The 17,691-nt window shown below is 37.2% G+C and overlaps 1 protein-coding gene across 8 annotated transcripts in view; it reads right to left on the reverse strand.

The window, feature by feature from the left end:
- INPP4B (inositol polyphosphate-4-phosphatase type II B) overlaps positions 1–17,691 on the reverse strand; it is a gene marked incomplete at both ends in the record, with an annotated part of 387,908 nt that overhangs the window by 44,026 nt on the left and 326,191 nt on the right. For all 8 annotated transcript variants that reach the window (XM_080697036.1, XM_080697033.1, XM_080697032.1 and 5 more), the window contains one exon: positions 3,809–3,921. In XM_080697036.1, the coding sequence (XP_080553162.1) occupies positions 3,809–3,921 (113 nt within the window). The remainder of the gene's footprint in view (positions 1–3,808; positions 3,922–17,691) is intronic.

Genomic DNA, 17,691 nt, shown 5'->3' on the forward strand with positions numbered 1-17,691 from the left:
GAGGAGTGGTCTAGCTGGGTCATATGGTGGTTCCATTCCTAGCCTTTGGATTAAACTCCATACTGATTTTTCATAGTGATTGTACTAATTCATAATCCCATCCTCACCATCATTTATTAATATTTGTATTCTTGATAATTGGCACTCTAACTGGAGTAAGATGAAATCTCAGTGTAGTTTCTTTTTTAATTTTTTTGTGGTACTGGGGGTTAAATCCAGAAGCATTTTACCTCTGAACCACACCCCCAGCCCTATTTTTTATTCTTTATTTTGAAACGGGGTCTCATTAAGTTGTGGAGGGCCTCTCTAAGTAGCTGAGGCTGACCTCAAACCTGTGATTTTCCTGTCTCAGCCTCCCGAGAACTGGGATTACAAGTGTGCGCCACCATGCCCAGCCTCAGTGGAGTTTTAATTTGCATTTTTCTAATTATTAGGTTATTAAATATATTTCATGTAATTTATGTTTCTTCTTTTGAGAAATGTCTACTTAGTTCAGTTGCTTATTTATTCATTGGGTTGTGGTACTTAGTTTATTGAACTCTTTATATATTCCGAATACTCTGTCAGAGGAGTAGCTGGCAAAATTTTTCATCCATTCTGTAGGCTCTCTTGATTGGATTTATTAAACACCTTTGTTGTGTAGAAGGTTTTTAATAGACACAACCTCATTTGTTAACTCTCAGTTTCATTTTCAGAGCCTTAGGAACATTATTGAGTAAGTCGCAACATGTGACTATATGTTGAAAAGTTGGCCCTAAGTTTTCTTCTAGTGGTTTCAAAGCTTTGGTCTAATTTCTAGGTCTTTGACGTAGTTTGAGATTTGAAATATTTACATGACATGAGATGACGGAAACGTTCAGCAATGCCGAGAACACGAAAAATGTCCCCTATTTGTTGAGCAGCTACTGTGCACAAAAGATATCAATGCCATATGGATTTGCTCTTTTAATAAATGACACATGAGTCTCAGAGGAAGGCACGATTATTCTCACTTTACAGATGAGAAAGCTGAGGTTTCTGTAGGAAAAGTAGCTTTCACACTCTAGAGCAGAGCCAGGGCAAGTACAGCTTCACTAAGCCCACAAACCAATTCTTTCACTCCTCTTTTGTTATGGTATCCTCCATTATAATTCCTTCTTTCTCTTTTTCTAATTTAGGTCAGAGAAAAATCTCTATGCAGTGATATTCTCTTGTCTCATTGCCAAATGGAGACTAGGTAAATCATTCCATTGCTTTCCCTTCGATCCCTTCTGTATTCTGATGTGAAATGTAAGTAATCAACAATGATATTCAACGTGCATTTAAAACACATTTAATGTGACATTTATCTGGCATCAAGGGTCCTTAAAAATTGCCTGTTTTGAGAAGAAAATGATAGTTTTTTTTGTGGTATTGGGGATGGAACTCAGGGGCATTGTATCCAAGCTATACCCTCAGCCCTATTTGTCTTTATATTTTTAGTATTTTTTTCTTTATTTTTTGAAATAGGGTCACACTGAGTTGCAAAGGGCCTCACTAAGTAGCTGAGGCTGTCTGCAAACCACGATTCCCTGCCTCAGCCTCCTGAATGCTGGGATTACCAGTCTGCACCACCATGCCTGGAAATAGTAGTTTTTCATAAAGGGTTTTTTACCATACTTTAATTGTGATTCTGATCTTTAAAATAGGATGTATATTTTCTTATTAATTTACACTTTTAATACTGTCTCTTTCCAATAGAAGGGACTACAGAAATATAAGAGAATGATTTTACCTTATAATCTTTTTGCACTTAGAGAGTTCTAATCTTTTTAAATAAGCAGAATGCCACATTTTAAAAGCTGACGATATTTACAATAGTAAAATCTACATTAATGCTACTTTTGAGATATGATTTTTAAAAATAATATTTTTAAAATTTATTGTTGCTGTTTCATATTCCTATCTTAGAATATTTGGAGCTCTAAATTTAAAGTCTAGTGGAGGCAGGAGCAGCTCCATTAGAGTAGACACCTGGGGTCTTGATTTCTGAATTTCTGAGTCTCAAACTATATAAGATCAATTAAGCATGCTTGATTAGCATCTGGCTCTGCTAAATTCTAATTTTTACTATTTAAATTAAATCAATACAAAACCAAATAGCTTTGTGTTTTTCAATTAGGATGTAAACACTAACAGCATTATTTCAGTAAACAGCTTTTAGAGAGGAAAAAGACAGAAATAAAAGTTTTTTGAAAACTGTCAAAAGGAATTTCTGTACTTCTTCATTTTAAGAGTATTAAGTCCCTTTGCCTCCAATTTGGATTGCAACACCTAGGCATCCGCCTCCAGCAATGCTACAGATCACTCATTCCATTGTTAAGATGGATAGTTGTCATATTTGATTAGTGTACATGTTTTAGAAAAATACTTCAGAACTGCAAGAGATTTATAGAAAGACATTTTATATATTAAAAATGGGCATCTAGAATATACTAAGAGAAAATATACATTTATGTTGGTATGTCTTTATCCTTATCTATTAACACAACAATATGTATACAATGACTTACGTGTTTCTAAGTTGTCAGAGGGTCTCAGCAAATGTGATCAAACTACCTCAACGTTAACATGTAATTAGTAAAATAGAAAAGCAAACTTATAACCTACCATGGTGAAAGTTTTGTAAAAATTAATAGCCACAGTAATCTGGGCAAAGAGCAATCACACTGTGGAAGAGCTATTTTATTTAGCCTTCGAGTGATGCCGCAGAGTGCTAAATGGGACCAGTGTTAATAAGCTTCATGAAATCAAGGTTGCATACTGTTACCTTGGATGCTCTTGCCTGGGGCTCCAAGAAAGCCTAAGAGAAACTAAAGTAGCTTTTCTCAGTCCCGCTCTTGGTAAATTATTTTATATAATCTCTCAGTAAATTATCCATTTATTCTCTCCCACAGTAAGTAAGTCATATTGGATTAGAGCTGAAGCACTGGCAGTAAGGGAAAGGCTTTGTTTTAAAAGTTAACAATGGAGAATAAATAGAGCATGATTAAAGCTTAGCTGACCTGAACTCCAAATTATAAGCATAGCACTGCAGAAACTACAAGCACTGCACTCATCCTAGATATTCCCGGTGTATCTTTCCTAATAAAAGGATGCTTTCCTAAAGAAGGATCCTTGGGTATGAACTTTTAACAAAATCTCATAAGAGCTGTGCCTCAAGACTTCCAGAAAAGAGCTTAAAAAATACAGGCGTGATTCTTTCCCTAACTCGTGTAGGAGTAGGGGATGAAAAAAATGGGCTGATCTTCCACCCTAAGGGTACCATTAAGTGAAGAAGAGCCATACAAAATATAGCTTATCGCCCCAAGAGCAATCCATCAGTAATAAATTCTATGCCAATACCTAAATTAACCAACACATTTACAAGCTCATTAACTGAGCAGTATGTCCAGGAACCTGACTGAGGCTGTGATTCAGAGTCTGATCATCACATTCTGTTGGAACCATATGTATTTAGAGCTTCAGTTAAAAATCCTGGTGATACAGACAACTGACATCCCAACCTGAGGTACTAAGGACATCACAAACACTGCAGAGTGATAAACACATCCAGGGGCAGGAAGAAGAGCCAAGGATTAAGCTTCTCTCCTGTTGAATGAATCTCCCTCCCCCTTATGGTCTAAGTCCATCCACAGAACTACCAATAGGAGTGGTAATGTCTCCTCTGTTGGACAGTGGAGGATGACATCTGTTAACTCCAAGGGCGGAGGTCAGACCTTGCAAAGTAGACTTCATAATGCCTCCTGCAATCCACTGGGGGAAAGAGATCAGACATGGGGACGCTTACCGTCGCTGCCAGCCACATGATTTCTACATTCTTTCTTTTTTTGGCTTGAATATTTTGATGAAGGTTTTCTAGTAATCCTTTCAAATCATTTTGTTCTTGAAAATGTGAGATGTCTAAAGGGAGGAAAAAAGGAAGGATGAAAAATGAAAGAGTGTTAATTTTAAGCTACACATGGTGTTTATTTAGTCTATTTGCAAAAGCAACTTTCAAAACAACAAATTGTCCTCTGGAGCAGAGAGTATTTGAGGATAAGCATCCTTACTAATCTCTCCAGTTTGATTCTTTTACTAGAAACAGGCTTCGGTTTTTAATTTCCTATTCTGTGTAATGTGGTAATATCAAGTGGTCATAAGTTACTATTTTTCCAACAAGAAAAACATTTTTTTTATGAAGACGGTGGGTGTTGACTCATTTTAATCGTCATAAGACAGAGACCCCATGGGATATTTTTGCCACTGAATAATTAGTGTAAATCAAAAGAACCCATTACATTGAACATCTAAGGGATGAGAGGAATAGGAAAGCTTAATTTTTATAAAACAGGAGGTCAGTTTCCATACAGCATGTTTCTTCAAGCTTGGCATTAATGACATTTTGAATCGGAGAAAATTTTGTGGGAAGATGAGGGGTGGATACCATCCACTGCAGTTAGCAGAACTCCTGAGCTCTTACTCAGAGGCCAGAAGCAACCTTCCTAGGGCTAACAATACAAATTTGATCTGGACATTGCCAAAAGTACCTTGATGAAAAAAAAAATTCTATCCTGGCTATAAAGGAGCACAGGTAAGACAGAAAAGAGAACGAACACAGGCAATAATTAATGATATGAGATAACTGAGTAGGGAGTGGGAAATAACACTGGAAGCTCAGATCTCTACAAACTAACAGCTAAAGCATTTAGTAACACATGGCATGCGTTTGAGACAGAATTGCTCCTGAGACATGGTGAGGTTGGATTCAAGGTTAAAATATAGTCATGGAAACAAGAAGACTTTCTAAAAGAGTGTTGGGTTAGTACTGCACGCTATGAGCATGTACTGTTGGTCCAATGTACAAAAGGAGGTATAAAGACTTCTTGACAGTTTTGAAGCTAAAAAAAAAAGAGATACAGAAGAAATAGAGACTATACCTAGTTTGCCCAGTTACATAAAAAAGAAATTGGTTATATATTCCTGATTCAGACCATAAAATCAATTTTCTTAATAGTGATGAGACTTTGTATTTTCCTAATTTGTACCAGATGTTTGCTTAGCAAAACAATGTAGCCAAGTAATTCTGGACATCAGCTTCATAAAATAAAGTGTCCATATGTCAGAGTAGAAGTAGTTGGTATATTCAAATGAACTAAACTAGCAATGTGTATCTATCAGAAAGGAAGTTGTAGTTAAAGTAGAAATGCTCATTGAAAACTATATATTATCTTGGATTTCATGACCATAGAACAGAAGACAGTCAGGTACAATTTATATACATATCCCATGGCAAGAAAGTGAGACTCAAAATGTTCATGTAAAATATATACTTGATTCTACTATACTAGTTCCTAACAGGTGTAACTTTGAAAAATCAAATTCTTGCTATGGAACCACAGATGATGCTCTTAAGAAAAAGAGAAGGTTTGAGGAAAAATATTGCATTGCTAGGTAGGAGCCATTCTTATAAGCAGGAATTTTAACAGGACACAGACCAAAGATAAAAGATACACTCTCAGGGAGTGCTAGAAAGGCAGGATGGGGCTCCGCAGCCAGTCAAAGGTAAGGATGACCTTAGTGCCTCTAAATTTACACTGTAAGCATGCGAAGAATGAATGAGAAGTCAGAGACACCATGGCTGCTTTTAATGTTGATAAATGGCCGCCAAAAAAAACCCTCTAGATTAACCTGTAAATTAAAATTACAAGTGGTTACAAGTGGACTTTAAAAATTATAAAAAGTATATCATTGGCACAAAAAGTTTTTGACATTCTTAAAAAGGAGCAATTGGTCATATTACTGAATGCATTTATTCCTACATCATTGTCTCACACGTACACACACATGTGTTGTACATGTGCATACGCTGACCTCTCTGTGTATTACAGACAGAGTGAAGCATTGGTTTGTATATTAATCATGGTCGTTATTAGGTCATTAGATTTGGTATAATTTTATATAATTTAAAAAGCAATAAAGAACAGAGCATATGCATAAAAAATGAACATATGTTCTCATGATATAAAGACCTGCCTTCAAAATATCCATGTTTTAGTAAGGTGGGATAGATGTTTAGGTCAATTTTGAGTGCAGGAAAATATATTATGGATGTGACATGAGTTAGTGAAGATGCTGGGCTCCTGGGAAGGAGTGGGCAATTTAGAGGATGGTGATAAATGTCACTTTATACAGTTCTATTATGGGGATTATTTCATAATAGATGTATATAAAATAATTCAATTTTATATCCTAAACATATACAATCTTTATCAAATGAACACCAACTTATAAAATAATTGCATCAGGCCCAATAGAAGTCACAAATAACACACACACACACACACACACACACACACACACACGCACGCACACACAGAGAGACTCCTGTCAAACAAAAATTTTACAAATATTTACTCTTCTATTTTATGGTTGAGTACCTAGCAGAGGTAATGCTTTGTGGCTTCTGGGAACATTTTTAAGGTCGAGGAGATAATATTAGTAAAAGCAAGACATCCTAAGGCAGAACTATAGAAACTCGGAGTATGAAGAGCACAACGTTTTTGGAGTGGATGGCCCAGGGCAGGATTTACAAAGAGCCCATTCTGCTATTCTGGTGAATATAGGACCAATCAGTGAGTATTAAATTGGGGCTTGGCCTTATCCGTGGGGTTCCTAAGATGTTTTCTCAGGTCAGCTCACATAAGGCTTTCAAATTTTTTTAAGGCTCACAAAGACTTAAAAACAAGGGAGAAAGAGCGTCATAGGAAGAACTCTAGATGAAGAAGTAGAAACCACAGATGAGCAAATTAGGCAACCTGAGAGGGAAGGGAGGGGAAAAGAGAAATTTTCTAAAGTCCATGACAAACATTTATAAACCCATCAAAGTCAATCACTAAGCCATAGAGGAGGGGGAAGGGGATGGGGAGGGAATTAGGGAAGGGCTAAATAAATGGTGTATGCATGTATGACTCTACAATCCTGTTCTCCATTAAGATGTATGACTACAATGCACCAATAAATAATAAAAAAAACAGTACAGGAAAAGAAGTTTATTAAGACAGAAAGTTTTGTAGGTCTCATATGTAACGATGTAGCTATAACTAAGAATATTTTATTGTATAGTTGAAAGTTTCTAAGAGTGTAGATTCTTAGTGCTCTCACACACAGTGATAGATGTCACTTTATACAGTTCTATTATGGGGATTATTTTACAATATATGTATATAAAATCATTCAATTTTATATCTTAAATATATATAATCTTTATAAAATGAACTCCAACTTATAAAATAATTACATCCTACCAATAGAAGTCACAAATAACACAAACACACACACACACACACACAGACTCCTGTCAAACAAAAATTTTACAAATATTTACTTTTCCATTTTTTAAAAATTCTAGTCTCAGTTTACCAAATACATACAAAAAATACATAGGATCAGTACAAAACTTTGCAAAACACTGAATTATGGCAACTCCATGGTCAAAATGCTTATTATAATTTGGATCTAAAATATTCCCTGAAAGTCTATGTTGTGCACCCCCAAAAAATAACACCAAAGATTATAAGCGGATTCATACAAAATAACAGCAATAATATCTTCACATTTTAAAGGATGTATATATATGAGAATAAATATATGTATAAGAATGTAAAGTATCAAATTCAGACCACTGATATTTCTTTTCAGAGGAGGGGAGTCTTAGAAATGGAAGCATCGGTGGTTGTTACTGAAAGGACTTTCACGCTATCTCTATATATTTCTTTCTTAAAAAAAACTTCTGAGGCGGGGTAATGGATTCCCAACTATTTTTTTTATTTATGATTACTTCTATTTTTGTTGAAACTTTCATAATTCTCTTAAAAGAAAACCCTGAGCCAAGATTCCAGGAAAATCATTTCTTAGTGCCAACTCTGCCCCACTTTGATGTGTTAGTCTTGGGCAAGATGCTTAAAACTCTGTCCCTATTTCGTCAACTGCGAAAATGAGGACAGTAACCCTGTCATGCCTCATCGACTCGTAGTGGAAAACAATTAATAAAAGTCATGGTGGAAGAGGCTACGTTATTAAATCCTGTGTCAACTCTAGAAAACAGAGGGAGATATTAGTTGCTCTTTAGGAAGAGTTCATAGCCTCAGATGGGAAAAGTCAGGACCTTATCAAGGTAGGAAATATTGTCCTCACACACAGATGGGCACAACTCCCCATCACAGACACCCAGGAACACAGTGGATGCTGCCCTACCACTCTCCTATGGAACAGAATAGGCAGACTCAAGGTCACTTGTTCATACCTGTTTTCTTTGTGTTCTGTCAAATGGGATTTTGTCAACAAGAGTTTCAAATATGACCTTGGCCTGAATCACAGGCAGAATCCTGGCTAGTAAACATGAGTGACTCTAAGACTACCCAGCTGATGGAGCTGTCCAGCTAACAATATCATAGCAGGACCTTTGTTCCCTCAAAGTCAGAGGATCTAATGCTGCCAGAATATTCCACGATGAAATGAAAATTATGGCTGCCTTCCTAGGCCCTTACCACTCATTTGCCAATGAGTAGGAGCCATAAAATTTACATGGATCATCATACCTCCACTCTGATTAACTGGTATAATCCAGAACCCTTGGAATCAAGGAGAATTCAGGAATGGGCATTGTCTAAGCCAATCCAAACTTAAATCCTGACTTCAGAAGTGACCTATGATACTCTAGGGGTCCTGTGGAACAGAGGGAAGGAAAGTTCTCTTATTGCTTTGGTTGAGCATTGGAGAGAGCTCATGACAACTATCATCCAGCCATGAGGAGACAAAGAGAAGCACAGGGATGAAGCAGGGGCAAAAATATATATTTTATAGTCCTGGGCCATTGAGCCAAATCTCTCCTGAATCTTGCCTTTCTGCTGGGATGATCAACCCTGAATACTAATAAATGAGCTCTTTAGGGGAGAGTTTATATCTAACTATAACAAAGCACCTGTACTTCTAAGTTTAAAAGATTAACATATGGAGAATAATTCTGTCACAGTCCACTCTGTTAGGATTATACCCTGTTGTACCAAGTCTTTTCTCTAATTAAGTCTGAAACAATTTCAGCTACTTGTGCTAGCAAGAAGACAAATATAATCAGGTAAAAGCCATTAATATATCTTATGATTATAAATTACATGCTTTTGAAGGCTAAGCAGTCTTGAAAAATATTGTAAAAGCTTTACAGAAACCAACTTTACTTAAATTGTATTTCTGATTTCCAATTTATGAAGGAGGCAATATAAGAAATCAAATATAAAAACCCCAATCTGATCAGAGCCGAATATTTCCGACCTACATTTTCAGCATTTCCTCTTAAATGAATTTCAAGGTTCATCACCAATAACAATGGAAAAAAACCATATTTTTAAAATACTTAAAAAATATATTCAAAGCCCCATACTAAAAGTTCTTCAAAATTCCCTTCTCAATATTGCACATTGGGAGCCATGACATGTGATGAATGGGGATAAGATTAAATGTTAGCATATTAATTATTTCCTCCTCCTTTTCCTCCCTCTTCCCCTCCTCCTCCTCCTTTCTTCTTCTTTGTCCTGGAGATTGACCCCAAGATTGAGCTCAGAGGCATTCTATCTCCTACTTAGACCCCGACTCTTTTTTTTTTGTTTTTGAAGGAGGGTCTCACGAGGTTGCTGAGAGTCTTGCTATATTGTTGGAGCTGTCCCTGAACCTGCGACCCTCCTGTCTCAGCCTTCCAATTATTGAGATTAAAGGTGTTCACCACCACACCAGGCTCAGGGTTTTCTTTTTCTTTTTTTCCCTGAAGAATCACTCGTGATTTGATTTTAGAATCTCCAAACAATTTAAAGTCATGCCAAAAAGCTGGGAAATGGTTTGTAGTTAAATGGCTCACTAACACTTAAATTCAGGTCTCCTTAAGATGAGATATTTTAATGCACAGACACAACAGAGCTGAGCACATAAGGAAGACATGGGTAGAGGATGCTTTATGTGAACCCTGGGGTCAGTCTTCCTGGGAGTTGGGCTGAACTTCATGGACAACTTCTGTATGCAAGCAAGTGACCACGGTCCTGGCATTGAAGGGAACTGGATTATCATCTTATTTTCTCCAGGGTCAATTTCCAATTATAAACCAATTATAGCAACAGCAAAGAAAGGCCTGCAAGAGTGAACAAAATTCTAAAACTGGAGTGAAAGAGGGTTTCTCAAAGTTTAGGCAGAGAAGAAAGGAATTTTGGAATGTAATTCCAATGTCTAACCTCTCTGTAGAAGGGCCTGGCTGCTGGTGGAGTTCACCAAGATAAAAAGCATCTCAGCTGGGCGTGGTCTTACATGCTTGTAATCCTGCACTTGGGAGGCGGAGACAGGAGGATCGTTCGAAGCCAGCTGTGCTGGCTTAAGAGACCCTGTTTCCAAATAAAAAGTATAAAATAGTTCTGGGATTGTAGCCCGGAGGTAGAAGGGCTTCCAGGAATTACAGTACCACAAAAAAAAAAAGAAAGAAAAAAAAAGAAAATCTCAGAAGGCAGATGTACAAGGAGAAGTACTGTCCTAAAGAGAAGGATTTTTGTGACTGACTAATCTCACTTAGCATAATGTTTTCCAGTTCCATCCATTTCCCTGTAAATGATGTAATTCTGTTCTTCTTTATGGCTGAGTAAAATTTCATTGTATACATATCCCATAGTTTTGTAATCCATTCACCTGTTGATGGACATCTTAGCTGGTTCCATAGTTTGACAATGGCGAATTGTACAGCTATGAACACAGATACAGATGCATTAGCTTGGTAGTTTGGTTTCCATTTTTTTTTTTTTTGGTATATATGTGCAAGTAGAATTGCTAGATCATATGGTAGGTTCATTCCCATTCATTTAAAGATCCTTCATACTGTTTTCCAAAGTGTTCACATTAATTTGCAATTCTACTATCAATGTATTAAAGTTTCCACTTCTCCACATCCTCACCATCATTTGTTGTTGTGTTTTTAATGATTGCATTCTAGTTGAAGTTAGATGAAATCTCAAGGTAGTTTTGATTTGCATCTCTCTGATTGCTGATAACATTATGCTAAGTGAGATTAGTCAGCTACAAAAAAGTAAAAAAAAAAAATCAGATTCTCTCCATAATGTATGAAGCTAGGGAGAAAAATGGTCATAGGAGAAACTCTAGACAAAGAAGGAGAAACCACAGATGAGCAAATAAAGTGACCTAACTGAAGGGGGTGGGGGGGAATTCTCTAATGTACTTGATGTATATTCACAAACATATCAAAGTCAATCACTAAGCCAAAAATAAGAAGGAGGAAGGAAAAAGGGAATGGGGTGGGAATTGGGGAAGGGCTAAAGAGTGATGTGTGCATGTATGCCTCAACCATCTTTTATTCTATAAAATGTACCAATAATGCACCAATTAAAAAAAAATTAAAGATCTTTACCAGCCACCACTCAGATAGGGGGCTAATATCCAGAATACACAAAGTCCAAAAGACTCAACACTAGCAAAACAAACAACCCAATCAAGAAATGGGCTACTGAACTGAATAGACACTTCACAAAAGAAGAGATACAAATGGACAATAGATAAATGAAAAGATGTTCAAAATCATTAGCCATCATGGAAATACAAATCAGAACTATACTGAGATTCCATCTAACCCCAATCAGAGTGGCAAGCATAAAGAAATCAAACAACAACAAATGCTGGCGAGGATGTGGAGAAAGAGGAACTCTTTTACACTGTTCGTGGGAGTGCGAACTAGTTCAGCCACTATGGAGATTAGTGTGGAGATTCCTTAGAAAACTGGGAGTAGATCCACTATATGATCTGGCTTTACCACTCTTCGGTATCTTTCCAAAGGGGTTGAAATCAGAGAACTATAGTAACATATGCATATCTATGTTCATACAGCACAATTCATAATAGCCAAAATATAGAACCAACCTGGGTCTCCATCAACAGATGAATGGATTGCAAAATTATGGGAAAAACACACAATGGAATTCTACTCAGCTATAAAGAAGAACAAAATCATGTCATTCTCAAGAGATGGAAAGACCTGGAGAGCATTATGTTAAGTGAGATCAGCCAAGCAAAGAAAGAGAAGGGACATATGTTTTCTCTAATATGCTCAAACTAGGGAGCATTAGGGATACTAGAGGGACTCCAGACAATGGAGGAGAAATCTCACCAAAGCTAGAATGGAAAGACAGGAGAGGAAGAAAGCTGAGGTTGATTAATGAAGGACCTATATCCGAATTTGTGTAATAATATAAATATAGCATGGTTAGCCTGGATACTCATTGTGGAGGGGGGAAAGGGACAGGGTGGGGAGGGCGCCAAGCACAGTCTAAATGTATGCCTTTTTTTTTTTTTTTTTGGTGGTACTAGGGGTGGAACCCAGAGGCTTTATATCTCTGGGCTATATGACCAAACCTATTTTTTATATTTTATTTGGAAACAGGGTCTCACTAAGTTGCTGAGAGCCTCACTAAGTAGCTGAGGCTGGCTTTGAACCTGTGCGATCCTCCTGTCTTAGCCTCCCAAGCCTGGGGATTAAAGCATGTGCCACCACACCCGGCAATATATGCCATTTTCAATATGTTCCACATAAAAATAAAAATAAAAAAGTTACAATAAAAAAATGTAAAATTAAAGATAAGCAAATAAATGAATAAATAAATAAATAAATAAATAAATAAACAAACAAACAAGAGAAGGGCTCAGCCCTTCTCTTCCTCATAACAAGGGAGGAACTGAATTCACAACTATAGGAATGAGAGCCAAGAAAAAGACAAATGGCTGAAAGGCCTGGGCTTCTGCTAGGAGCCACGGCCTCTGGCTCATCTCTTTGAAATCCTGGAGTCAAGTAAGAATGGGATCTGGAGTATTTCTCAGAATACAGATTCAAGTAACTCCTGAGGTATTTGGAAAGGCATAAATGAGCTAAAATAGAGGATGAAAATAATGAAAATAAAGGTGCTTTGGACTATTCCAAAATAAAAAGGAAAGAGGTCACAGGAACATAAAGCCTATGGGTTATTCCATTCCTGTGGCTCCTGTTTTTTACTTGAAGCACCCCTCTATTTGGTAATTTGGGGCACTCATATAGTCATAATTTAATAATGGAAATGAAATTTATTCATGTGTAAGTATTCTCAGACTGCTCATCTCGGCTCCATGTGATAAGGAAACCTTTCAATTCTACTCTTTATCTTTGATTCCCAAGGAAAGTTCCATTTCTTTTTTTTTTTTTCTGAGTTTTTGTGAACTAGGAGAGCAAAGAGGTAAAGGCAGAAGAAAAAATAGACTGGAAAATAAAGGGCTTACAGTGTGGTTTATGGAAAAATAGAAATGAGGAAAATGAATATTTGAGATAATAGCATGCTAAATAGAGTGAATTAGAGTTGGGGAAAAAAAGGATGACAAGGTAAAAATAATAAGTTGTTACTTGTTTCCTCTTTATAATTTAATTAAAGGATGAAACTAATTTTGGGTTATTTCTGGTCATTGGTTTGTTACTGGATATGACCACAGTGAAACTGAGTCATAGAAGACCCTGGAATTAATGTAGGTCAAATTCATTTCTTTCCAACAGGAAAAAAGAGTACTAGATTGTTTAGCATCTATATTACTTGTCACTGTGGGACCAAAGAACTTATCTTACTCATGATGTTTTCTGGAGCTCACTGATAGACAATATTCCAAAGAGGAAAAAATGCTTTAAAATTATGAGGGAATTAGTGATTATAATAAAAAAAACTAATGAATTTAATACAGATTTGCAAGAATATCGACAAGGCAAAAAAGGAAAGGCTACTGAACAGAAAAGAAGATCCAAATTGATTCAAACTATAAACTTCATAATCAAATTTAACTGGATCAGTAGGTTGGGTTGTTTGTATACAGGAAAAATACAACTACCCTGAGAAAATCAATCATTCTCTTACCCATCTCATTAACATTCATAAGTATGACATGACATTATTTTGTAAGAGAACCTGACAGTAGAAATACTTACTTCCCTTTTTCTGATGAGATAATGAAAGAATGTACTTTGAAACACCAGATACATATGTATGTGTATGCGCATGCACGCGCGCGCGCGCGCGCGCGCACACACACACACACACACACACACACACACATTATTCTTATTTGGCTGACAATAAAATGCAGCCCATTAATCAAGTGATTTGCCTAAGTGAGCTTTCAACTAAATTTATGTCACTATTGGGGAGGCCAGCTTGTCTTCAGTGAGTGGTGGAATCTGGAGGTAAGCTTTGGTCATTCTGAAGAATAAAGAACAAAAGCAGCCCGCCATTCTGACTGGAGTTAGAATCACAATACATTTTGATTTGCATTTTGCTGACTGCTAAAGATGTCGAATAGTTTTTCATGTACTTATTATCCATTTGTGTTTCTTCTCTTGAGATAGGTATATTCATTTCAATTATTCATCTTTATTGTGTCATTTGGGGATTTTAGTGTTAATTTTTAATGTTCTTTATCTTTTCTAAATATCTCTGCACAAACATGGGCTTGAGATGGATCAACGACCTAGAAATTAGACCAGAAACTGTGCAATTACTATAAGACTCCAACATAGAGTCCCTGATAGAGACTTCCTCAATAAGACTCCAAAGCTTAGGAAATAAAACTGAGAATTAATAAATGGGATGGGCATGAAGTTTAAAATTTTCTGCAAAGGAACTTCAGTGAAGGAAATCGTCAAGAGTCTGAGGAGATCCTAGAGAATGAGGAAGAATCTGCCAGCTACTCTTCTATCTGGTAGAGGGAGATTACAACTTAAAGAGAATGGTCAAGGAAGGCTTCACCGAGAGACTGACACCTAGGCAAAGACTGAAAGGAATGGAATGAGTGATCCAGAAGGGATTAAAATATTCCAGGCAAAGCAAACAGCCATTTCAAAAACCATAAGAAACAAGCAGGAGTTGAATGTGGCAGAGTAGACCTGGTGAGGTCGAGAAAGGCAGGGTAGGGTTGAAGAGTTAACAGAGGCCAACAAGGCCAGATACATGGCATCCAGATCAGTGTAACAATTTAGCATTTTACACTGTACAAGGAAAAGGAGTGCTATGGGAAGAGTCTGAGAAGATACATAGTTAGACTTTCATTTGTAAAGGGTTGGCTGCTGTGATAAGCCAGCTGTGAGAGAAAACAAATATTTGGTGTAATATGGAAGAGAGATAAGAAGGGCTCGCACAGGGTGGTATTAATATGAGTGGCAGATAGTTTGAAAGTAGATCCAGTGTCATTTTCTGAAGGACTACAGTGTGGTAAGTATGAAAGAAAATGTCAATAGCTGGGTGTGGTGGTGCGTGCCTGTGATCCCAGAATTTGGGAGGCTGAGACAGGAAGATCACAAGTTCCAGGTTAGCTTAGTGACTTAGCAAGATCTGCTTCAAAGTAAAAATTAAAAATAGGGATGAAGTGTCCCTCAGAGGTAGAATGCCTCTGGATTCAATCCCTAGTAACACACACACACACACACACACACACACACACACACACACACACGGATCAGCAAACGTAATTTATTCCCCCAATCTCCACAAAGCAACCAAAATGTTGGAACTGTTATAAACTTAGACAAAAATTTGTAGCAAGATAATGTTCATAGGGTTGTATCAGGAACAAGTGCTCATATATGAATCAGGAGAAGACCAATAGTTCAGAGATGAAAATATGGAGGCCAATAGTTCCTAAGTGGTATTTAAAGAAGAGGCTGTGTTCAACAAGGTGCCCAGTAGATGTCCAGTGACTGGTTCTCGAGACAGGGCAATATCCAGAGGTCAGAAGACAATGAGGAATCAGTAAAAAATCGAAAATAAGCAGTCACAGAAGAGTGTGGTGGTCTTCAGGCCACGGAGTAAGAAAGGGGGTAAATAACCATGGCTGACCTACTACCAGAACAAGGAAGAAACTACATGAACTAAATGCTGGCTGGAGTGGATTGAGGAGAAAAGCTGAAATGGCAAGAAATCTTCCAATTGTACCTTCACCTGCTCTTTTGTAGACATCTTCAACCTTAAGGTTGTTTTTAAGGTTACATGATGCCCTAGCTATGTATCTACTGCAGATATCTATGTGGAATTTTAGCTCGGTATAGATAGATGCCATATATTTTCCCCTTGTACTGCCAATCCTTTTTAACATTTTTGTACTTCTATGCGATGCCAAGCATACGGCTAATATATGAAAATTTCCGTCTGCAACTTAGTGAGACTCTGTTTCAAAATAAAAACTAAAAAGGGGTTGGAGGTATAGCTTAGAAATAGAATGCCCCCACTTCAAACCCAATAGCACACATTAAAAAAGTGAGAATTCTCACATTGTCTTATATTGTTTTTATCTGCAAGTTTGTCAGAAATATTAAAATCTTTAATATTCAGGATATTCCATGTGTTTAGGAAAATTAAACACTTTAATTTTGCATGATGTGATTAAACTAGCTAATCTCACATTGAATGGAATTTTCGCTACATCTGATGTAGACTGATCATCTTTAATTGCTTGTTAATCAACAAATACAGAAAAATCAGTTTTAATAGTCTAGGGAATTTCAACTTTTACATACTCACATGTAGAGTACAAATGAAACACAAAATAGAAATTATAATTTGATACTAGACTCTGTAACATTTACAAAACTAAGCCAGGGGTTCTCAAATCTTACTGTGAAGCAAGTTACCTGGAGAATGTGTTAAAACACAAAATCCAGAATCCTCATTTGCAAATATAGATTAGGTAAAAGATTAGGTAAAAGAGTAAGAAGAAGGGCTGAATGGTCAAAGGGGAAGAAGTGCTGCTCAACTATAGACTTTCTCTCATGTCTCTTTATAAGTACCTTCTCCCAGTGTGATCTCCATCACAGGAAACCATATGTCCCAGTCTACTTGCAGCCCAACAACCTGCAATTAAGTCAGCACAATAAAAAGCAAGAAGGATGATTAAATAACGGACGAAATACAGAAGCCAGCAAGCCAGTTTGTTCCCCTAACTCTGCTTCTTGGTGATAACTAGAAGTGACTGTTTCTTCTCCCTGGCTGCAGCTCTACCAGGCAGCTTTTCTGTCCCTGGTCCCAACTTCCTGTGGAGAGCTGCCACCAAAAATCTAGACCCAGGGAAGTGGCTCTGAGTTTTGTCCTTTGATGAGGCTAATTGTGATCTATGTTGCTCCAACATCTGAGCATCTGAGCTAGTAGCTATTGCTAAACTCTTGATGATTTCATCATTACAGAGTTACTTTGTAAATTTCTAGAATTCAGTGGATCTGACTGAGGTCTCATAAATATGATTATAGAGAATCAGGTATTGGTTTTTATTTTGCCACAGCAAAGCCTGGGCTAGAATGTGCTAACTGAAGGGCCCTTCTCTACCTGACCCCATTTGCAGAGTAATTTCTTCTTAGAGCCTGGCCTCCTCCCTACAGTTTTCAGGCACTGAGAAAGATGCGTATAGAAAAGAAATATTTAGGAAAGAGAGAAGGGGAGAGAGCCTTCCAGTGCACTTTCCCACCCACACACCTGAATCTGTCCACAGCACTAAACAGTAGCCTCTGGGGTCACTGCTCTGTACTATCGATGATGGGCCCTTCTAACATGCGGAAAAAGTCTCTCCACGTAGGTATGAACTGTCCCCAGGAAATCTCAT

The sequence above is a fragment of the Muscardinus avellanarius genome (genome assembly GCF_963383645.1).
Source record: "Muscardinus avellanarius genome assembly, chromosome: 6".
NCBI lineage: Eukaryota > Metazoa > Chordata > Mammalia > Rodentia > Gliridae > Muscardinus > Muscardinus avellanarius.